The 24,893-nt window shown below is 43.2% G+C and overlaps 1 protein-coding gene across 2 annotated transcripts in view; it reads right to left on the reverse strand.

The window, feature by feature from the left end:
• Nucleotides 1–6,041: 6,041 nt before the first annotated feature.
• Nucleotides 6,042–24,893, reverse strand: part of LOC147443533 (uncharacterized) — an 88,856-nt gene continuing 70,004 nt past the window's right edge. The window contains exons 4-7 of one of the 2 annotated variants that reach the window (XM_086526334.1): nt 8,965–9,137; nt 7,506–7,759; nt 7,345–7,407; nt 6,042–7,134 (exon numbers count right to left, since the gene is read on the reverse strand). In XM_086526334.1, coding sequence (XP_086382460.1) covers nt 6,889–7,134; nt 7,345–7,407; nt 7,506–7,759; nt 8,965–9,137 — 736 coding nt within the window. In that variant the 3' untranslated portion in view covers nt 6,042–6,888. The remainder of the gene's footprint in view (nt 7,135–7,344; nt 7,408–7,505; nt 7,760–8,964; nt 9,138–24,893) is intronic. The other variant, XM_086526335.1, reaches the window with a different exon arrangement.

Here is a 24,893-nt window from a genome sequence, read left to right on the forward strand (position 1 = left end):
CTCACTTGGCCAATGTGCACTTGATTCTTATCTTCAATGTTGACATATGTTCACTGTTCTTCCATACAGCAATTTCATGGATGGGGTTCTCATTAAAATCACCCATGTTTTCATCTAAAGGGATCAGGTCACCCCCCACATGATGCCATTGACTATTTAAAAAAATGATATAATAAAGTTTTGGGTATCGATCATGTATTTACAGGTAATGGATCCAAATTTCACTCTGCAAAGGACTCCATTCAGTGTTTTTTGAACCCAACCTTCATCCAAAAATTTTAATAAATCTTCATTATCTAAGCACTTAACCGACATCATTGTTCTAGACACTTTTCACGTCTACCTTTGCATTAAAAAATCCACAAATACAATGATGGGCATAAAAATTGAAACTCTTCTGCTTGCTTGCAATGTTGGCCTTTAAAAAAATTTGGATCTCATAAAAATATCTTGCACCTATAGCTTTCACTTGTTGAATGGCCACTCTCCACTTCTAGAATTATGTAATGCAAGCTTAGAGAGAGTACCCCAATCCTTCATGCATTTTGGTAGAGCATAAAAATGATCATTAAAAAATATCCCTTTTTCTGCCAGAGATCCATGACTTCTCCCTTTGTAAAGCTCTTCACCAATGGTTCCATGGAAAATATCCAAAATATCTATGACACACTCCACTGGCTACCATTCCTCTATGCTTGAAGGATATGGGTCTGTAATGAGCATAGTACAAAACATGCACAAAAAATATAGCAATCAAGCAAAGAACCACAAACAATCGAAAGCAAAGTGGAAATAATTCATTGTGTACACATGAACCACTTATAGTGAGCTCTATGCAGAGCAAGATTTGAGCTCTAGGGATGGAAATAAAGCTCCTTGTGCATGTAAACATGCTACAGTAAAACCTCCTTCACTGTCTTCTTGGCTCCAACAAGTCGAAAAACTTTCACTCTTCCTTTCCAACATGAAAAGAATGAATTTTTGAATGAAGTTTTTCTTCTCATGTTCTATTGCATTATAATCCAACTACCCTTGGTTAAGGATATTGGGATCCATTGGTTGTCCTCGTCTAATGTGGCATACGTGATGATGGTTTCAATGGATGTGCTAGGGCGTTTAGATCGGCCGGGTGGACTTCATTGCTTGAGGAGAATAGAATGTAGTTGAAGATGAAGAGAGGGCATCAAGAAGAGGAGGAAGAAGCAGGTGGTGAGACAAAGAGAGGTGGGAATAGGTGGGAAAGAAGACCTTGTTGATGTAAAAAGATCAAGTACTTGAAAGTTACCTCACATTGTGGCTCAAAGAAAATTCATTTTAGAAAATCAAAAGCAATTGTTTAAAAGAAGATTTTGTAACAGAAGTCCTTCTCTCATTGGCTTAGAGCACTCTCTCTCTCTCTCTCTCTCTCTCTCTCTCTCTCTCTCTCTCTCTCTCTCTCTCTCTCTCTAAACATTAAAAGGCAAAAAAGAGACCTCTAACTTTCCCTAATGCATCCGAAGAACTAGATTTGGTTGATGAATCTTCAGTTGTTAACTCATTGAAATTGGAGCTTGCTTTTTCTCTGCGACCCTTCTCCTTCTTAGCCTGATGTTCCAGTTTCAAAGCTATTTATACTAGATAATTAATTTTTTTGGTAGGTGTTGGCACTTCGTGTTCTTTGAGGTTCTTCCTTCTGAATCCACTTGGAAACCAAGCGCACATATGCTTCTCTAAGGGTGGTTCATTCAGTTGCTCGTCAGCTCTTTAAATTTCTCCACATAACGCCTACCAAAAGCATACCTTGCCTAATCTTATCAAGTTCATAGAGGATATCCTCATCCCCTCAGTTCTCACTATACTCTAGTGAGAAGATTTTCTTTATTTTGTTGTATGTCCTCAGCTTACAGGCTGCATAATGATAGTACCATATTCCTGCAGCATATTTTCGAGTTTGTGAAAATACTTTGTCCAATCATCTGCATCTACATCTTTCAGATCAGCAAATTACTCAACGCCTGAATATGAACGTGTAGGTCATATATGCGACTGTCTTTGAAAGTGGAAAATGCTATTTTCATATCACTAGACCTCTCCCCATGTTTGTATTTTATGTGATGATCTAACGACATTTCCTTGCATCTGGATTTATCATTGTGACTTGGTTTTCTCTCTTGATGTATGTTATCGTTATGATAGTCAATGTCTACTTCCCATTTTTCATTGTAGTTGTCATCAATCTCTCTGACTGTATTAGCTTCTTTTTCTTGATCGAGCTTTATTTGAAAATTTGATCGTTGAGGCCTACATTTGGCTCCATCATTAGTGTCCATGTGATCTTTGACCTTCCCTTTTTGAACCAAATGACAAGATCCTTTTGAAGGAAACTGTCTTTCACCGCTTTTTGAATGTCTTCATCTTGCCTAAGCTGAGTTACCCGCATCAACACCTATAATTCCTTCAGTTTCTTTGGCTTCATATCATTGTTTCTCAACATGATATTCTTGTTATGATTCCTCTGCCACTGTATTTGATATTTAGTAATCGTTTAAGGCAACTCTTCCTCCTCGAGTTGATTGTTGTCAAGCATTGTGAATGAATCACTAACTCTGAATTCTAATTGAGAGATTGGCTCTTGTCAATCTCTTTAGCTCACTAATATGATCGTCAAAATGACATGAGCTAGATCGCTTTGAAAAATAGTCTAGAGTTAGATTCAAAGTCAAGGACTAGACTTTAGACTCAAGATATTCAGAAGATAGATTTAGACTCAAACAACTAGATGATAGATACAGACTTCAGATAACCAGCTTCAGATACATAACATATTTCACATAGTAGAGAAAGAATTGGAAATAACATATTCAAATGATAGAAAACTAGAATGAGCAACTGGATGTGTATTAAGATTCAGACGGTAATTTGAGGTACAAGAATTTGGGGAGCGATGCTCTGGAGTGATTGAGCAATACAATTATACAAATGTTAGCACTGAGTGCCCCTAAGTGCTATAAGATGCCTCCTATGTAGAGTTCCAACAGATACAAGAGTCAAAATCCTTAAAATGGGATTAGTGGGTCATATTTATAGATGTCCACATTGGGGTTTGACTAATCACAAAGTCACATAACATCGAGTAATTGTAGATAACTCCATCAAGTAACTCGTCCGGGTATCGAAAGGCTCCACCCAAGTCCTTGCATTCAGAAAGGTTGTTGACAGTTGATAACAAAATTTTGTATCTTTTTGCAGATTGTTGATGCAGTATTCTAAGTTGGATGTTCAACAAAAATTGGAGATGATTGATCCAACCTTCTTCCACTTTTTGAGAGTTGAATCATCAATTAATGAACTGAAAATTAGGGTATCCAACTTAGATTTTGAGACCGATGAGCTTATCTTGATCTCTTATTGTGAGAAGTATGTTTTTTTTGCAAATGCTATTTTAAATTTGATAGGTTTATCTTTGCTTTTCACAAATTCATTTGCTCTTAGCTCACACTAAAGTTTCCTAGTCATTGACATCACTGTTAAGACATGCTTTATATTGAGATCTCTTGATTCACTCGATGAATGGTCATGTTGTATGTGTACTATACTCTTCATTTTTCTATTTGTTTCCTTTGGATAATTTTTTGTTTGATATGATTTAGATATTCGTAAATAATACTTCCTCAAGCCTTTATAGTAGAAACAATTGAGAAATGTCCACCCATATGAGGACCAAAAGAAGGCAAGGGAGGAGAAGAAGAAAGAGGTTGAGGAGAAAAAGAAAGAGGAAGAAGAGGCAAAGAAGCAAAAGAAGAAAGACCCAAATGCTAAGGAGAAAAGAAAAAAGAGGCTAAGGAGGAGGACGAAGAAGCAAAAGAGCAGAAGCAGAACAAACCCAACACTCCAAAAAAGGGGCTCAAAGGGGACATAGAATGCCACCCCAAAGAAGATTCATAAGACTCCTGGTGAAGTTCAAGTAAAACATTGTATAAAGCGCACATAACATTTTGTAGAGAATGTATAGTATCTCTTCTTGAGAACCTACATTTTGTATAGCTATACACCCTTTGTAAATTTAAAATTTTCAATTACAAACTGAGAAAATAAAAGTAAATTAATCCAAAGGCTTCCATTGTTATAATTTCATTAACTCCAACTCTTATGATCTCCTAATATAGTATTTCAGGTCCAGTCAAAATTGTAGCGATCCTTGCATTTGTTTTGCACCTTCAATCCACTCATAATTGTGGCTATCCTTGAGTTTGTTTCCGCACGTTCAATCCACTCATAATAATGGCAATCCTTGCGTTTGTTTTTGCACATTTAGTCCAATTCAAGTCCACTCATAATTGTGGCCATCCTTGCGTTTGTTTCTGCATGTTTAGTCCAATTTAATTGTATTGAAAGTTAGCATGTCAAGCTCCAAATCATAATCCATATTATCTTCAAATCTTATACTTGAAGGGATTAAGTACATTATCAACCATGGTGGGAGTAGTTAAAGGTAAGTTGAGATAATGAAAGCTAACTCTGAGTCTCGCTCTACTTCATTTCTCTTCTCTACTTCCTCCTTCCCCTTCCTCTCCTTTTCTATGGTCTTCTGCTCATGAACTTTGCTTTCTTTTTTCCTATGTCTCTTGCTCACAAGACATGAAAAGAGAAACATACGTCCTTAACCATATTTCTATCTCTATTTCTCATTCTAAGTGTAAATGTGGACTTTGAAAATTGATGATGAGATTGTGATATGGTAGCATTGTTGTCCTTTCACCATACGAAAACCTTAAGCATGGCATTAGCACATCCTTTTACATCCAATTACACATTTGTTTACATCCAACTACACAAAAGCATTACAAAATTGAAACCAACAAAATGAGCCATTTACACCAAGCAAGTAATTGTCATTAATATCAAAATATTTTGCACAAAATGCAAGTTGTAGGCAACAATGGGTATAAACTGCCAACAATATTGGCGATAAGGTAGGGCCTGACTAGGGAGTAAGCGTTAGCTTGAGAATAGATGTACAATCCCCTCTTATCACTTGTTTGCACATGACTTTATTTTCAATCTTTTTTTAAAATTTCGAGCTATAAGGGAACAAAACATTAGCACTATGACGCGAATAAAAAATGATAGGAAAAAAATCATTATTTACACACATTTTTGCTATCTATTTCAAAAGCAAAAGCTAAAACACTATGGTCGTGCACACAATCAATTGTTAATGACAAGTTGCTGACAGAGTGTTTCAAAGTCCATATCTTAAAAATCTTGGACATGATGCGTCAACAATTCACGAATGGAGATTCTTGGACATAGTGTGGGCTACAACTTTAGATTTCTATGAGGCAACAGGTGCTCAAGATGGCATTCTTTTCAATGACAAGTTGATAGTTGCAAATCCGAGGTATAACTAGTAGTCAACGACCGTTGGGGTGCTCATGGTAGTTTCTTCATGAACTTGGTCTTCCTACACATGTCCACTACTGCTAGGGAGCTCATGGTAGCTTCTTCACCGACTTGGTCTTCCTACATATTTTCACTAAGAGCACAAAGAGTGTGTTGAGATTTATGCATCGCAAGTGAATTTTCAATGTGGTTCCATTAGCTCAAATGATTATTTTATTCATTTGACTTGATTCTTGATTGGGCAATTTACTAGGTGGGGTACTTAAAGCCCTCTAACCCTACACTTCTACATCAACAACTTTGACAAAACTATACATAAGTTGTTCAACAAATAGGGAACTAATTTTTTCAAGTAAGCTTTACTTTATATCAGGCATGCATAACAAGTAACCTATGTCAATCAAATATGAGCCATTTGAATAAAGTTTCTCTAACCCTTACCACGCAATATTCACAAAGGACATTAAGGCTACCACAACATACCAGATTTCAGCATTTTAGTGTCCCATTTAGAAGCCAAAAAACCGAAAAGCTTTGGACCGTATCAATAGCACTCAAAAACTTTTGCCTAATACAACATTAAAAATAACCTTACTCAATTTAACCTTGCAATTTTTGTAAAGTTTAAGTTTACCTGCTAGCACTTTTGAACATGAGTGGAAAAGTAATATTCAACAAGTATATGTAATGAACAAAAAATGTACAAATAACCTGAGAGGTTGAAGCTACGAGGATTTCTCCAAACTTAGCCATAGATGTCTAGCAAATTCACATTGTAGTGGGAACCAAAGTTTGCAAATCAAGTATAAGTGAGCAATGAAATGCTAACCTTTAGTAGCCAGGAGAAGGGGCAGGCTAACGTGATCGAGATGCTTGAGATGGCAGAACAAAGTCAGGGTGGGGCTTCTTCATTATGATACCTCCAAGAATCCTTGCAGGTCGGAGCAATTGCCACTAGTCGGCCTCGTTGCGGTAGGGCAACATATTTCTTTAGAAAGACCGTAAACTGTAGGTAAAGAGTTACCAAGAATGGAACTTCTATTGGTTGACCAGTGCTTTCAGACTTATCTGACTTAGAAAGATTGATTTAACTTTTGCTACCCAAGCAGAGGAAAAGTGTATCCAAACTTATTTTACAGAGCATAAAAACTTCCTAGGGTAGATAATTTAATTGGGAGAACGCTTGTCTCACTTTTAGTAACAATGCATTCGAGGAGAAAGCTTGTCTCACTTCTAATTAGGAAAGCTTGTTCATGATTAGTGACAAAGTTCCTTTGTGTGCGTGAGTTGAGTAGGTCGCCCACGCGCGTGTTGGGGGGAGGGGGAGAGGGGGACTGAAAGATTGTGTTGATAAACTCTTGATAAACTCGTGTGTTGATAAACTCTTGGGTTGAGAGCTGTACTTACCTGCAATTAAGTGGCCTATATGTCCCCAGATTTGATTACTCACAAATGCTACCGACATATACAGGCAGGTGGTTCATGGGTGTACAAGATGGTTAACAATTAGTGGGTTGGGGTGGAGATGAAGTGTTGAAGGACCCAGCCAATTCGCTGAGCCATGTGCTCTTCAAGAAAACGCTGTTGTACCCGCTCGTAGCCCCTTCTTCCCATTTCCTTTCTCATGGATGCATCATTCGCAAGGTGGACCATGTTTCTTGTGAGAACACCCACCCCCTCCTTCCCCACTGGATGCAGCAATCCAGTAGTGCCATTTACAATTATCTCCTTTGTGCCGCCAGCTTCAGTCCCCTGCACATAGGTAATGTCATTAAACGATCCATTTCATCAATCATGTTGTGTTTGACATTGCTTGTAAGGCCAAGCTCAGTCAAGCACCATCATCGCTTCTCCACCATGTATTTGGCACTACTTACAGAAAAAGCAGTAAAGTTTCCCAAGCACATACCAATACTTACCTAGTCTCTGCTGGGAATGAGGTGCAAAACATCACAAACTCACCAAGACAGGCAGCTGAAATGCCATGGCTTCGATTGTTATGCGCCCAAAACATTCCCCGCGCCCCTGCATTTTGAAAACTACTTGATTCAATTGCGACTAGGCACATGATAATCGTCACGTGTAAAACTGCCACAGGAAAAGGTCAGAAATCAGGTACATGCCTGTGAATTTTGCACCAGTACATCAATGGCAGCCAAGTAGGGAATAACATTCATGGTTTTGTTTATAAAATGCACCAAATGCTCAATCTTCTTCTCCGCCACAAAAGATCTGAGTTCCAGTTCATACTTGCTGGGAGCTGCATCACAGCCCACAATAACTGCATGCAAGGTGTTGAGTGACTGCTTATCAAGAAGTTGAACCGCCTCAGCAAACGACTTCAAGAACAAGTCTTGGCCCTTACCACGTGATACACCTGTCAATCGCATTCATAGAAATATTTGTTCCATTCGGTACCTTAATTGGTTGCTGGAACAAATATTCATACCAGGCTTAAGTGTTTGTGATTGTGGGTGCGTGCATATGTGCACATGTTGGCCAACTGTGTGCATGCTTTGAAAGGTGACTGCTCTCATCATTTGGGCTTTTGCATTTCCCTTGTGTTATACGTGGTTCAGGGAAAACACATTAGTTGAGAGGGAAATTTTGCTTTAACTTGTAGCACCATTAGCACATGCATATGAAGATATTTCTGTTTTGACACTTTTGATTAAAAGATGTTTATAAAATTCATCCTCTGATCGTCCAACATATAAATGACCTTTACAAATTCAAAGATAACTGACCAGATATACAGTCCCACAACCAAAGGGGAGCGCTTTATTTCATCATTCTCTTTGCTAATTTTAGTCGTTGGTATAGGAACCATACTGTCGTTGCAAACACAATCATGGTGCTTGGAGAGATGTTTTTTGCAATCAATGCCACAACGAGATGGCCATATGATGGAACAACAAGATACCTGGTTGATGTTAGCATAGGATTTGTATGGTTTTAGGAGAGCATTTTCTTTGGGTTTCCTAATAAACGTGCCATCAAGAAGATTCCTTTAAATTCGAAGGCCCATGCATGATAGATTCAAAGATAAGAAGAGCATGAGACATCTAGTCAACCACTACCTGCAGTCTGGCTCCTCCTATTTCTCCCTACAAAGTTTTCTTCAAGCTGATTCTAATTCCTCTCTCTAGAGATCAAAACCACTAATTTTCTTCTCTGCTTTGGAAATCTACTGGCTGCTATTTCACAAGGCAGCCATGGGCCTCTAAAAGCACAACTCAGGGGTCTCTTTTGAATCGTTGAACCTGAGCCTGCAGCTCTATCTACCATCCATCCATTGTACATTTCCTGCTGCTACGGAAAAAAATTACGTACAAAAGCGCCAGCTACGGCAGCCGATGGCCACCCCAAACACTCTCGTGCATGAGCAACCTGGCTACACGAGGAGGAACCTAGCAAAACAAAACTAGCAGACGACATGGTAGAGGTTTACAAGAAAGTTTAAAACAACACTACCAAATTATTTAAATCTGCAGAAAACTTACATACCAGCATTACAAGTTTACAATTTTTTTAAACCAAGTAACCAAGCAACCAGATTATGTGAGCATGCAAGAAATTTACCCAAAAAAATTAACTCACTGTTAATCACTGCAAACACAAGGTCGTCGTCACTTAAGCCAATAACTTCACGTACATGTTGTCGCAGAATGTTTCGAACTAAAAGATCCTCTGATGCCTGTGTCAGCTCTCTGCTGTTGCCCAGATGAACAACATATGTTGGTGGCATAGTTATGCTGTAAACCAGTGAAAGAAACACACTTCAAAACCTTAAAGAAGAAGAAGTAAAGTAAAGAAGATCTACACATCTTAACATGTACATATTGTTTCACCAAGTTTATCCACGAATAAACATGCAATTAGGTAAAGAATGGAGGCTCTGCTCACCACGGATGACCACGGGAGAGGAACCTTCCAGCGAGAGAATGAGCGTGTTTGCTTTCCAGTCAAAGAGTGGAGCATGCTCATGAAACCATTTAATGCCGAAAATCATATCACATCCTGAGAGAGGAGAAACAACAAATAACACACTAGGACATTCATGCGTGATTAAAGAGTGCATGCCGGGAGCGAAACCAGACACCTCGATAGGAGCCGCTGGAATAGCTTCTAGGCGAGCTCTCTTTACAAGAGAATCACTGACCACATCCTGCATACTGCCAGAGTCAAACAAAACTACAACACGTTGACCATTCACATGACCATAACATTTAAAGAGAGACTCACAAGGTGCTCATCAGAAAATGTGTGATGTACTTTCTGGCCTAATCAAGTGCTGCGATTCTATGGTTGATTTTGGGGGTGCTTTCTTAGGACAAACATTTTTTACGTAACCTTTAGTGTGATGTTGATAGCATCTTCCTTCTTTGCCATAAGCGGCTCTTTCTTCCAAAGTTAACCATCCTCCGAAGATTCCTTGAGCAGATTTTTCATCATGTGTCAACTTAGGTTTATCTTGAGATTTGTTCTTTCCCTTAGCGTTTTAGGTGCGGAGGAAGATTGAGAAGAAGAGTTACCGTTATGCTTATCATTGGTTTTACCGTTCTTACCATTCGGTGGGTTCTGAGGGTTCTGAGAGGTACTTTGAGACGCCTTGGCCTCCTTAGGCTTATCGTACTGAGGTACAAAGGTATTGAAGGGAAAGAAAGGGTAGGAAAACCGTTTTGGATGTAAACCGCCGTGCTGCACGCTTCCGCCCAGTATAACCAGGGCAAAGAAGCATGCGCAAGCATCACACGAGCCATCTCCATGATAGTTCAATTCTTCCGCTCAACAACTCCGTTCTGGGAAGGAGTGTAAGGAGTAGTCTGTAACAAACTGTTGACATGTCAAAGCCTAAAGAATGGAGCCAACTTACAGATGTGACCGAGGGGCCTAAACTGTCACAAAGTGATGACATGGCTGCCCGAGAGCAGAAACCCTAACCCTAATTTCTGCAAGAAACCCTAACTGCTGAAACCCTAATTCTGGAAACCCTAACCCTAAAACCTGTAAACCCTAATTCTGAAAACACTAACCCTAAAACCTGTAAATCTTAATTCTGAAAACCCTAACCCTAAAACCTGCAAACCCTAATTCTGTTGCCAGAAACCCTAAAACTACAAAAGCCCAAACCCTAACCCTAAGGGTAGCAAGGAGATTTCCGAAAATTGCGCTGGCTAATGACGTGGCAGACTGTACGGATTTTCGTGATTTACGCTGACAGCTTTTTGGCTTTGCTTTTGGACCAGAAGCTTTTGAGTTTTAAAGGCTTTTTATTGTAACTGCTTTTCAGGCCAAGGGCCTTTAAATATGAGGCTAGGGCTCATTCTTTGGCATGCTTCCTGGAGAAGGTGCAGAGTTTGGAGTACCGGCTTGTATTTTGATGATACAATATAAAGAAATACCGAAAGGGGTGCCAAGGTTTGGGGCCAATACTCTATGGGGTGGAATTCCGCCACTCCGTGCCGCGTGTCGTCTCTCTCTATTTCAGTTCAGTTGTTATTGAAGTGCTAAAAGTCTATTCAGTCTGTTCTTTTCTATTGGCACGTGGTGTCGACCTTGTGACAATGGTATCAAAGCATCAACCGTGTGCTTTTCTGAAAGCATACGGGTCCTACAAAAGAGCAGGCAGAGCTATTGGAATTTTATTCGAGGTATCTTTGCCCTCCAACCCGGACTTATTAGCCACTCCCACCCTTACTTCATCACGCACCGGGCGCACTCCTGTCTTCACCACTCATGTCTTCAAGGCATAAGCCATTAAGATCACTTGCAAAGAAGGATTCCATATTTGTCTCGAGTCACTGTTTTTTCTCAAAAGCAATGCCATGCAGGTGTTGATGTCTATAGCTACCAAGCCGCACACTCCAAGTAATTGGCAAGCTTTCAAGAAAAAAATTTGTCCGAAGTTATATGGTTTCTGACATCTTCTTTCGGAGTGCAACTTCTGGCAGAGTGGGGTATCCTGAAATGCTTGCCAGGGAAACCCTAGCAGATTATAACTTGAAATTTCTCGACATCTCTCAATAGATGTCTCTTCACGAGCAGATGACTTGGAGGTTCGGTGTGATTGCTCTCTCTTGGGACTACCATCACCGCCAAAGAAACATTGTCTGTCCAAGAGCTGATGGACCATGCTGTGCTCGGCTACGACCTCATGGAAGGAACCTAACCCTAATTTTCGGTGCAATTTTCAAGATGGAAAGTCAGTCGACTTTTCGAGCTCACGAGATTGCTTTTTAAGTTTGAGTTCTGTTTGATCTTGTTTGGTGATCCTGTTTGAAGCTTTGTTTGAAATGGATGGTATCTGTTTTGAACTTGTCTTGGTGCCGATTTGAATTGTTTGACTCTGGTTTTAAAATTGGTTTCAATGATTAGTGATTTTACTCCCGGGTGGAGTAGTGAGAAAAGATGTTTGAGAATGCTTGTTCATACTCATGGCCCGAACCCTTGTGGTTATTTGCGGGGGGAGTATTGAATAATTGAAAAGTGTTGTTTTTACTCATGGCTCGGACCCTGTGGTTATTTACGGGGGAAGTATTGTTGTTGTTACTCATGGCCCGGACCTGCATGGTTATTCGGGGGAAGTATTAAGAAGTTTGAGCAGTGGTTACTCTCAGCACCTCCAAACGACGCAGGCTGCGGTGTAGGGAGCGTTTGGTTGTAAAAGGCCTCTATATCTCATGGCTCGGACCTTTTTAAGTTATTTGCGGGAGGAGTGATGAGGGCGTCGTTGAACAACTCATGGCCTAGACCCGGATGGTTATTTGCGGGGAAGTGTTCATCAGCGATTTTATGTTTCTATGTCTTGTAACATACATATGTGAGCATTTGTGTTGCATTGTGATGTGCCAACCAATGAAAATTCCTAATTGGATGAGATTGCCTGGGTATGTAATTTTTCTAGTGCATCAAGACACCCGTGGAAGATCAGTACGATCTGGGTGTAATGGCTAATTTTACTACGCCGGAATATCAAGAGTTCCGATCTGGACGAAAGGAGATGCTAACTCCTTGATCAAAAGAGCAGAAAGGAGAAGCTAACTCCTTGATCAAAACAGCTGAAAGGAGAAGCTAAATCTTTGATCAAAGGAGCAGAAAGGAGAAGCTAACTCCTTAATAAAAAGAGCAAACTGATTGTCCCTTGGAATGACCCTCGAAAATTTTTGAGAGAACTTGAGTTGTTTTGCAGATATGTTGTAATCGCGAACGATTCCTCTCTTTCAAGAAGGGGAGATGTAACAAACTGTTGCCGTGTCAAAGCCTAAAGAATGGAGCCAACTTACAAATGTGGCGGAGGGGCCTAAATTGTCACAAAGTGATGACGTGGCTGCTCAAGAGCAGAAAACCCTAACCCTAATTTCTACAAGAAACCCTAACTGCTGAAACCCTAATTCTAGAAACCCTAACCCTAAAACCTGCAAACCCTAATTCTGAAAACCCTAACCCTAAAACCTGTAAACCCATATCTGAAAACCCTAACCCTAAAACCTGCAAACCCTAATTCTGTTGCCAGAAACCCTAAAACTGTAAAAACCCTAACCCTAACCCTAAGGGCAGCAGGGAGATTTCTGAAAATTGCGTTGGCTGATGATATGGCAGGCTGTACGGATTTCCATGATTTACGCTGACAGCTTTTTGGCTTTGCTTTTGGACCACAAGCTTTTGAGTTTTAAAGGCTTTTTACTGTAATTGCTTTTCAGGCCAAGGGCCTTTAAATATGAGGCTAGGGCTCATTCTCTGGCATGCTTCCTGGAGAAGGTGTAGAGTCTGGAGTACCGGCTTGTACTTTGATGATGCAATATAAAGAAATACCGAAAGGGGCGCCAAGGTTTGGGGCCAATACTCTTTGGGGTGGAATTGCGCCACTCCGTGTCGCGTGTCGTGTCTCTCTCTTTCAGTTCAGTTGTTATTGAAGTGCTAAAAGTCTGTTTAGTCTATTCTTTTCTATTGGCACATGGTGCCCGCCTTGTGACATAGTCAGCTGGCGCTGGATGCCCTTTGATTTGCACCACTGTGCAAAGTCCTTCACGGTGAACTCACCTCCTCTGTCTGAGCGAATACATTTGACGTACAAGTCCTTCTCCTTTTCAACCATCGTCTTCCAATTTTGAATGAAATTGAAAGCCTTCGACTTGAGCTTTAGGAACCAAGCCCAAGTGTACCTGCTGAAATCATCCACAAGCACAAGCAAAAACTGTGAGCCAGAAAATGAAGGAGTGCTCATCGGGCCACATAGATCAATGTGAACCAGTGCAAGTTGTGCCGAAGCTCTATTGGATGCCTGCTTCAGAAAGGCAACCCCGTGTTGCTTGCCCATCTAGCAAGCCTCGCATAGCCTGATGAGGAGCGTATCGCTGGTAAACCCTCCACCATAGAGGTCCCTGCTGAAGCTGCTGATAACATAGATGTCCAAATCGTCCATGCCATAGAGAAGAAGACTCTGTGGTCCTAGACAGAAGAGCAGTGAGGCAGTAAAGGGAACCATCGTGCTCACCGCGTACAAGGACAGTACCTGTCGTAGAATCAAAAATGGTGACTGTGCCACTCCCAAAGTGTATGTCAGCTCCCTGAGAGTCCAAACTCGACACAGAGAGGAGGTTGAAGGCCATGTCCGGAACAAAAAGCACCTCCACTGAACTGAACTTCGGGTCTGATGTAGAACGAAAGAGGGTAATCTGCTTGTGCCGGACATTGGAATCTCATGGTTGTCACCCATAGTGACGGTCTGCCCATGAGTCTCCCTGAGAGAGCTAAACCATGACTGTTGGGGAGTCATGTGAGTGGTGGCTCCACTGTGAACAACCCAAGTACCTGAGTGTGATGTAGCAAGAGCGTGGCCGTCGTCGCGACAAGAGCGGTCCCCGCCGTCTCGTGAGAGGCTACAACTGCAGTCGAGGCTGTCTGCTTCTCCCTTTTGGCCTCGTCTCGCTTCTTCTTTCTACATTCTGATTCTCTATGCCCTTTCTTGTGGCAATGGCAACATTCGATGTCCTTGTTCTTCTTCTTCTTACCTTTACCTTTCTTGTTACCTCCTTGAGCTATCAAAGCTCCTTCTGCATCAACATCACCTCCGGCTCGGAATGCGGAGTGCCCCTCAATCTGTCTAAGGGAAGGGAGAATCTCGTCCCAAGTGCAAAAAGAGGTACATCCAGATGTGAGCAAACTCTGAAAATAGGGATCAAAGCGTGGGGGAAGCTTTATATACCTAGATGAATCCAGGATAAGCCCAGATTCACCCTTAAAGGAAAGTGCAAGGTATAGACCCATGGTAGTCACCCACAAGACAATATAACCATCAGCTCCATCATGCATAGTATTGACTAAATACCACGACATACCCACTAACGTCGTCAGTGCCCAATAGTGGATGTAGAACTAGGTACTAAAATATGCTCCCAAACACCACACACCACACACACACACACGCAAATGAGCATACATCAACACAAAGTTCAACGTATTGAGTTTCTGTCATGACTCTAGAGATCAAGGGCAGACTCAGCCAAAATGAAGCATTAAATCGAAAAAATTAGCACAAAAATGAGGTAGTTGATAGGGCATACGCACCACAAAAGATAGAAAGAATTAGCACAATATCAACTGGTCGTAACTCGAACGAAAACTTCACAATGTGAAGTCTGCATGTCCGCTATACGACTAAAAAATATACCTAGATGAATCCACGATAAGCCCAGATTCACCCTTAAAGGAAAGTGCAAGGTATAGACCCATGGTTAGAGGCCAGCCATGCGTGCGGAGGTGATGTCGCCTTTGGTAGAGACAAGGTCGTCCCAAAGTTCCCGCATGCGGCAGGTCAACCCATCAAGTGAGTTGAACTCCTTGAACTCGAGGTTGTACAACTCCCGTTCAAGTGTGATCTGTCTGGCTGAGGTCTCCTCAAACTGTTCAAGAATCCGTCTCCACAATGAGATGTGCATGCTCCTCTTTGGAAACTACCTTCATGATGCGGTCCGAGAGGTTCATCATAAGACTCGTATGTCCCGATCAACCCACTCGTCGATCTGGGCTGGAGTGGATGCGAGAAGGGAAGGCTGAGTAGCCAAATGGGTGAAATCATTCAACCATTCCCAGAGTCGATAGTAGGCAATGATTGTGCGGACTCGTGTCCTCCACACAAAATAGTTGTGTAAATCCAACTTCTTCTCCTCAGCAAACTGGGTGAGGGCATAATTGTTGGATGTAGCGTTGGCAGATGCCGATGTAGTCGTAGAAGTGGAAGTAGCCGTAGTCGCAGAAGACGTAGTGGCCCCCTTTTGGGACTGTTATTGTTGTCCCTTCTGATTCGAAGTCGGCATGTCACGTGCTCAAAGAGAAGTCCCAAAGGTAGATCGAGAAGATCGCAAGTCGTCGATGAAGATACCGTTCCCAAGGCCGTAGCAGTCCAAGATAACCGCACAGACAACCACCGAAGGGTGTCCTGACGAGCAAGGGATGGTTCAACCTCACAAGAGGTAAAAATTAAGCGTGTTGTCCGCCCAAAAACGCTGCAAAGGGTGCTGAAAACGCTGCTGTAATAGAAATTTTCAGAGTGCATGTACGCCACCCATCTCTCCTGCAGAGTGTCAGAGGAGAGGGTTCTCGCACTTTTCAGCTATCGAGGGGCTGAAAACAGATAAAAAACAGCAAGTAATAAGTACCGAAAATGGTGCCGATTGGGTGTAGATACCCGTCCAAGGTGTAGATCTGCAAGTTCCAGGATGTAGAAGACTCCTGGGTGTTCCTTGGCCGCTCCCTTAGGTGCACAAGATCAGCGTTTTGTGTAAAACGCCGCAAATCACCAATAACGCCAACAAAACACAGAAAAACACAGCAAGATCTGCAAAACGCAGATCTGTCCAAAAACGCTAGGAATTGCAAAAACGCAAGGAGATGTTGCTGCCGGTTTTGGTGCAATTCTGCTGCAAGAGGGAAGCGCTAGGGAGAAGGATGAAGATCAAGGCTAAAGATGCAAAAACGCTGTTGTTCTTGAGAAAACGTTAGGGCTGAAAAATGCTAATCAACGTTTTTGAGATCCGCCCCGATGAAAACCGGCAGAAGTGCTAGCGCTAGCCTCAGGAGGAGAGGTCGATGGAGATTCTCTGTTGTTGGCAACTGATATCATGTGAGAGTGAGCAGCGGAAACAGTGTGAGCCAAACGCGCCGAAAACGTTGGAGAGAGAGAGAGAGAGAGAGAGAGAGAGAGAGAGAGAGAGAACGCAAGTGCTCTGCAAATAATGCTCTCAATACACAATCTCAATCTGAATGACTACAAGACCCTAAGCATTCTATTTATAGAATCTTAGGTTGAGGTAGGGCAAAATGTGTAACTGGTGCAAAAAACATAAAAGCTCAAAAATGGCTAAAAATGTGTGCACCAATCAGAAAATGACCGGCCGGACACGTGCTAAAAGTGTCCATGCGATCTACATGATGTGCGATGCGTGGCCAACCCGGGACAATCACTAGCCGTACAAAATGGCGAAGCAACGGTGGTGTAACTCTAACATAATGTTGGATTCTTGATGGTTCTTGGTTCTTGAGGTTCTTCTTTAGGTTCTTCCCTTGAGTTTGAGGAGCCGAAGCACACACAGAGCTTTGATACCAATGTCAGATGCAACCGAAGAGAATAAGGATTTTCTCAAATCTAGTACTCGCACACAAACACAAGGGACTCTTTACTTCACTTGAAAGAACTGAATTGAACTGAAGCAAAGAGAGAGAGAGAGAGAGAGAGAGAGAGAGAGAGAGAGAGAGAGAGAGAGAGAGAGAGATGACACAAGGATGTCGGGTACCCTCAAGGGCCCCCTTGCTATGTACCCAGAGCAAGCACTTTCTTTATGCTTGCACAAATGCTACTACAATGGTTGGATACTAAAATGTTGATGCTAATGGGTACTGTTGCTACTAATTTTGGGTAATGGTACTGACATTTTGAAGGGTTTTGAGGTATTGAGGTACTAAAGGGGACTATGTCGACGACCGGTACTGCGGGTTCTATGTCGAAAACGGGGAGGTCGACGACGAGATCTATGTCGAAGACGATGAAGTCGACGACGAGGTACTGAGGGTCTTTGTCGAAGACGGTGAAGTCGACGACGGTAATATGTCGAAGATGGTAAAGTCGACGACGGTTTTGTGTCGAAGACGGTGAAGTCGACGACGGTTTTGTGTCAGAGACAGTGATGTCGACAACGGGTACTGCTGGTCTATGTCGATGACGACGATGACGATGGTAACTGTGACGATGACGGCGCCGTCATCAAGTCCGAGACTACGCTGACGATGACAAAGGTGTCATCGTCAAGATAGGGATCTGCGATGACGATGACGAAGGTGTCGTCGTCACGATAGGGATCTGTGACGACGATGATGGTGCCAACGACGACAGCGTCAAGGCTGAAAAGTGAAAACGCTAAATGCTCTGCTGGAGATGTGCTACTGTGGCGGTATTGCGGAATGGATCTACAACTGCTTCACCGGACTAGGGCTGAAATGCAAAAACGTTGCTACTCTGGCTCGAATTTGAAAACGCTAGGACGATCTGGGTCTTGACAGGGAAACTGACAAGGATCTACAACCAGAGGATGCGGGTTCTTGCGAGGCGAAGGCTGAGAACTGAAAAAAGCTGGTAGTAGTGGCTGAAAACGCTGATCTTCTTCTTCTTTAGAAAACGCTAGGGCTCCTGTTAAGGTGCTGCCTAACTGTTGGGTGTCTGTCTCCGTGTTTCCCTACTTCTTTTGCTACTACTTAGTTTCTTTTATAGCTCTAGCAATTTGCCCTACCTACTTTTCCAGCAAAATTCACTTATTAAATAACAAGTGAAATGTAAGGTGCAACGGAAGTGAATGTTGAACTTTGCTCAAGATGAGCGCTCCAAACTATGCTCAAGGGTTCCTTTTACTTACGGAAGGGAAAGCCTTCCGTTCCTTTAGTGAGAGAGTGCAATGGACACAAACAAAGTGATGAACACTGTGAACAAAGGTACTGAGACTGAGAGATAAAGAGAGAAAAATACGACACGAGAATGTTGTCAAACCCTCCTCCAAAGGTCCCACTCTCCAAGGCGATAGCGGTCTACTATTGATTGCACAAATCTCTACAATGCTTGGGCTTGCCGACGATGTCGACGACGACGAGACGGGCTGAAATCTGAAAATCCTAAGGGCTGAAATCTGCAAATCTTTATCTGCTGAATTCTGACTCTGTGTCGGTGACGACGGCGATGACGACGATGCGACGACAACGCGCTGAAACCGCAGATGCTGAAATCTGCGTTTTTCGGGCTGAAACTGCAAACTACGCTGGATCTGACCGTGCGGAGAGGATCTGCTGCGGGAAGGTGAGATCTGTGAGGTTCGGGGTTCTATTGTGATATCTGACTTCTGAAAACCGAAAACGTTGGTGCTCCTTGGTGTTCTATCGAGGTGAATCTGCAAAACGCAGGGGCTGATCTGCAAACAAAAACACAAGGGCTGAAAAGTGTCTGATGTGGGAAGTCTGCTAACGCTGATAAGGCTTGGGCAAACACACCCAGACACAACACTCACACTCTTTCCCGTAGCCTGAGCGCGCACACTAGGCGGCTCTTATAGAAGAAAACCCTTACAACAAATGAGCTCTCACTCTTGAGCACACAAAGATGGGACTCTCTCTCTCTCTCTCTCTCTCTCTCTCTCTCTCTCTCTCTCTCTCTCTCTCTCTCTCTCTCTGTGCACACACCCACAAGGTGCAGATCATCCCGATGGACCTCATGCTCAAGCTTTATACAAAACAACATTTGTGCTTAAACGGAAAGCATATTACGAGGCATATTGAGACCAGAAATGATCACAATCTACATAGAAACATCAACTCATGTAGAAGGAACTTTTGGCTAAATGCTTGATTGCATGAGCGCTCTTTGATGACAAGCCTTGGACATGTCCTTCTACCAAACGTCTTACCTTTGATCTGGCATTGCAGCCTGCTTTCCTCAATGGAAACCTCTCCGGCCATCCTGAATGCTTCTCGATAGTTCCCTAGCTTCTTGCGGCGCTATGAGGTCCCCCCCTTGTAACGTAATGAGAGCCCCTTCTCAGCCTCGACTGAACCTGCCCCTTTGCAGTAATTGCCTCTTGTGAGCCCACAGCAAAGCCCTTCTCACGTTTTTTTAGTGCCCCTCGAACCTCCTCTCTTTGAGCATTATACTCCAACTGAAGCTCTCAACCACTGATCACCTGCTACCAGCTTCTCTCAAGCTCTCTGCTCCACCTTGCAAGCTGTCCCCTTCTTGGTATGTAATGAGAGCCGCCCTTCGACCTTGCCCTCTCTTTGTCTGCAGCTCCCAGCAGTTGCTCGTCGTGAGACAGTCGCTTTACAGAGCCCCTCCTTTACTTCAAGCTGGCCAAGCACCTGCGGATTCTGGCCCAACAGCGCCGTTCTCAGAGCCCACCATTTTCCTGCTCATGGTCCTCCCTGCAGCCCACCCCTAGCTCTCACCTGGTGTGCCTCCTTCTCAAACCCCATGAGCAGATGCAGGCCACGAGAGCCTTCTCGGCATGGCCTCCTTCCCTCACAAGATCCCCTCCTTCGAATTTGGTACCTGCACGCCTCCTCTATTCTAAATGGCGCTCAGAGTGAGACTCCTCAAGAGCTCCTGACGTTCTGCCTCTTTTTGGACTAGGCCCTTGGCGGCTTTCAACCCCTCGGACCAGCTGCTACTGCCTTGCGGCCTCAAGAGTGCGAGCTCCTCTCTACAACATAGGAGCTATCCCTCCTCTGTCCCTTATTCTTTGAACAGGCTCCCTCTGCAGCTCGCCCTTGTGAGTTGTGCCCTCTAGAGCCTTCTTTATGTGCTGAGAATGGCTTTAAGAGCCTTCAATTGGCCCCTCTCTCGTGTAAGTGGCCCCCGCTATGAACTACATCCTCAAACGAGTTCTTCGCGCTCTTGAGTGGCTTCCAAGCCCCTTCTAGTCTGCAGCCCTCCTGGCACTCCCTACAGGCGGCCACCCCAGCCTGCAGCACCTCCCCGCTAGTGCCTGTGTAGCCGGCCTTGCTCTTCAACGAGTTGCCCGCCAGCTGATGGCGTTCTTTAGCCTTCTCTCCCTCCTCACCGTGTCCTGTTGGCTTTGAGAGCCCTTGTAGCATGGCGGCCCATGTTCAGCACATCCTCTCCTCCTTCCTTCTATCCACGATGGCGGCTCCACGTGAAAGCCCATGCTCGCCATGATTGCAGGCGACTCAAAAAAAACCTCTTTAATTTTACAAGCAAGGGGTTGATTCCCACGTCCAAGACTTCCTTTTCAATATTGTTGAAGTAAAGATAGAATATCCATGAGACTCCAAGTCGGCAGGCACTAGTGGATTCTAGCTTGACGGCTCTCTTTGTGATGAGGAAACCAAGCACATGATAACCTTATTGATGTAAATAATCCTTGGAGCCCCACTCTGGATGCTATTTCCCAAGTCTTATGCAAAATTTGACCTTCGACATGCTCTAGCAGTCACTATACAATGAAAATGAGCTTCAAGTGGTGCTTTAGAAGAGAAGAGAGCGCCCTTGAGTTTTGATCTCGCCAATGAGACGATAGCCCTTGATTGGTTTGTCACCGACTTCATAGCTCGCTAGATTATTTGCCAAGAAGCATCGTCGTGATTGCCGTCTTTAAGATTCAAAGAACCATCCCGAGTGCACCTCTCCTTTGAAGTTTACACGTAGCGGTAACTCATATCCACTCTAGCACTGGCATTGCCATACCCCTAGTGCTTGAAGGTTGAACCACTCACTTATGGAATGCATCGATTGAGAGCAATCTGTGATCTATCAACGCTAGGGCTGATTTGCTGTGGTGTTGTGGAATCTGCTAACGCTAGGGCTGTTCTGTGGTCTCTTGTTGTTGCCGAGACTGATCTGTCATGCAAAAACGCCAGGGCTGGTTCTGTGGGAAAAACGCCAGTGTCTCTTGCTGATGCAGAAAACACTATGTGTGGGGGTCCTGCCAAGAAGGTGCTTGTTGAACACTTTGGTTCTTGCTGCCTCTTCTGCCAGAAAGTGCTAGCGCTAGGTTTGCTTATATACTTGGCTAGTCAAATTGCCCTACCAAGTTCCCAACAAAAGTCACTTTAAAATAATAAGTGAAAATTGGCTAAAATATAGAAAATAGGTCTATGCACTGTAAAAATGCTCCTGATAAGTTCTGATGGAAATCTGATGATCATGTTGTGTGCAACCAGAGGATATGCATCTACTCTAAGTGTCTAGACATGCACGGTCTGCGAACAGACTCACAAAAGTGCCAGATCACTTCCTATTCTAGACTGACTGAACTGAACCCTTGTCATGAAGTAGCTTGTCCACGTACACATAGGGTTAGATGTGCACGTGACATCCCCTCCTTTTCAAAGTGAGGTACTGGTACCGAACTGTATGGCATTGAGGGAGATCGCCAACATCGTCTAGATGAATCCTGGGAAGGACTCTTCACCTCCTGGGTCAAAAGCTAGCTCAAAATCCCCTACATCATAGGGTAACATCAAATTCCATATAGCATCAGGTAGCACCAGATACTGCCATATTCCCTGTGCAACTGGCTCATCCAATTGTCGATCATCAATCACAGGTAAAAGCATTGGCAGTGCACCTTCACTCTCACTAGTATTGGAATCCCGATCATGCACATCTGGATACATCAAGTCTCTGGTAAAATCCTCTTCATTAGGCTCAAAAGATGCATCTGAAGACAATTCTCTATCTTGTAGAGGCTCAAAATCAAGTAGTGCATCATCTAACAACTGCATAAGTTCATCATCTGCTGAATCTGAACAAACTGGCTCATGCATGAATATAGATTGATTAGTATCCTTAGCATCTGTGTTTGAGAACCCTTCTAAAGCGTCATCCAGTAAGAACATAAGGTCTAGGTCCACCGCTTGAGAAGGTTCCTCAATCCTACACATCTCAGGTTGCTGCAATAAACGAGGATATTCACATATGACATGCATACTAAACGCATCTGCAGTAAACTGCTCTTCAAGTCTTTCACCCTCAGTCAGATATCTTTGCACTTCTGTGGCACAGAGTTCAGCATGCACATTGAAAATTTTATCTACTGCCCTGTCTGTATCATCGGCACAATGAAACCAATCATATTCAACATCAAGAGATTGCACTTCACTATGCACCCCCTCTGAATCAGCATCATCAAGTTCATGATTATTCTGCCATAGTGTGAGCCCTGTGTCACAAATTCTCGTTAGAGAAGAAGTTTGCTCCCTCTCTAAATCACCATCAACAAATTCACGATCAGTCTGCCAGATCGGTAGCTCTAGGTCACAGAAACTTTTCAAAGAAGGAGTCTGCACCCCCTCTGATTCATTATCATCACATTCAAGACCAATTTTCCACTCTTGTAGCTGTGCTTCCCAAAAGCTTGCCAATAAAGGAGTCCCCCTCTGAATCAAGCACATATTCTTGCTTAGCCAAGTCCTCAAAATCTGGTACATCCAAATTCGATAAATCTGGTATACCAAAAACCATGGTCTTGCTGCTCTCAACAACAGCCCTGCCTTGACCCATAACACCTGTATCATTAATCAACTCTTTGGCAAAACCTGTACCAGTATCTTCAATCACCTCTATGGTAGAATCTGTACCAGAAAAATTTTGCTCTAATTCTGAGTCAGTAGCAAAAGTATCAGCTGTAACCGAATCTTCCTGCATGTCTACTTGAATTTGGTTGCACTCATTCACCTGCACAATTTCTTCCTGAGCTTTTGCCACTTCGTTGTATTGATTCCCTGATTTCTTTTCCTCTCGTACTACAGGTATATGTTCTTGGCAAAATTCATCCTGTGTAAGTTGAGGTTGTAGAGACTCACTCGCAAGGACTTCTACTTCATGCAAGGCATCTGCAAACCCCAACTTTTCATACACAGCTTTGACTATGTCTTCATCATTAGCTTGTAAGAAGGTAGCATCCTGCACAATAAACTCATCAATCACAGCTTCTAACTTTGATCGTAGTTGTCCTCGAATATCTGCGTAGTCCGGTAGACTTGAACTCTGTTCTTGATAGATTTCATACTCCTCATAACGTGCTTGCACAATAGCTTCTTCGAAGTACTCCCAGTCGTCGCTGAAAGCTCTGGTAACCTCTTGAATCTGCTCCTTCACATCTGAAGTCACTAACTGCTCAAAAGATTTGATCATCAATTCTTCTGGTATCCCTCTTACCTTGGTCTCCAGCTCATAGCACTCTAGGTAGCCCTCTGGATCGTATCCATCAAAGAGTCGTCTTTCGTCGTATACTGCATCTAAAGCTGCATCCAAAGCTTCATCCATTTGATTTTTCTTCTTTACGGACTCTATTTCAAGCAGAGATCCTTGAATCAATTGAAGCATCTTTGAAAAATCTTGAACTATTGACTTATCATCAAACCCGTTCGCACTTAATTCTGCAATCATCTTCATCATCTGCTCTAAATTCTCCATCTTTACCTTCCACCCCGGCTCGTTTCGCGTCGGGTTCACCAAAGATGTCGGGGGATATGGGTTCGCGAGGTGAGCCGGGTCAGCACCGGGCTGCTTGCTGTGGGAAATAAGAGAGACAAGACGTACGACACAAGGCAAAAGATTCTGTCTACACTTTAATACTTAAACTTCACAACCGAAATGGTTTAAACTGCTAATGATTAGCCGAAGTGGATTTCGATTACAAATGGTTTCCGTTAACGGAATTGATGGAGTTAGGAGAGTTTCATGCTCTCAAATTAGATCAAGACTGTAAAATTTCCACTTATGCTCGCCATTAGAGTCTTTATAAGCTGATTAGTACGTAAGTATCTGGAAAAATCCCTTGCTTGATACCCTTGTTGCTTTCTTGCTCGTCCCGTAAACCCTTCGAGTGCTTTCAATTATCCTCCTTGAGGTCGTCATAGAGAGAGAGAGAGAGAGAGATCTCCCTTGCTTATCCTCCTCGTTTCTCCTCGCCTTGCTTAGATTAGAGATTGAGAGAGAGGGCTCGCCCTTCTTAGCCCTTACCTCCTTGCATGAGCCGGAGATCGAGAGAGAAGTCCCCTTTTTGCCTCCTTGCTTCCTTGCCTGTTTTCTTCCCTAATTCTCTTGCTCGTTTGCTTGCCAAAAAAACTCGCATGCAAAAGTTCCTTTTCCTATTAATAGCGTGCCTTCTCCCTTCAATAGCGCCGCCGCTACTGACGCGGCACGGGAACGTCTATGATGACGTGGCACCCGGATTTTGGACTAGCGTGAAATCCGCCTTGGCTGGTGCCGCAGTTGAGCGCCATGGCGAGCTAGACACTTCTCTCTTCTTGGCCGTGCTCAGGCGAGCTCTCTACAGCCTGGCGCGACTCTTCCTTCCCTCCTTTGCTTTTCGTTGATAGCTCTCGTTTTTGTCTTGCCTTATTGCTCTAACACGGATCCTTCACAAAGCTCAAGAGAGAGAGAGAGAGAGCTCGTGATTCCTTCCCCTAGCTTGCCACCTCTCCTCCTCTCCTCGTTTTCTTTTCCACCC

The sequence above is a fragment of the Adiantum capillus-veneris genome, chromosome 13, assembly GCF_014529385.1.
Source record: "Adiantum capillus-veneris isolate H3 chromosome 13, ASM1452938v2, whole genome shotgun sequence".
Taxonomy (NCBI): domain Eukaryota; kingdom Viridiplantae; phylum Streptophyta; class Polypodiopsida; order Polypodiales; family Pteridaceae; genus Adiantum; species Adiantum capillus-veneris.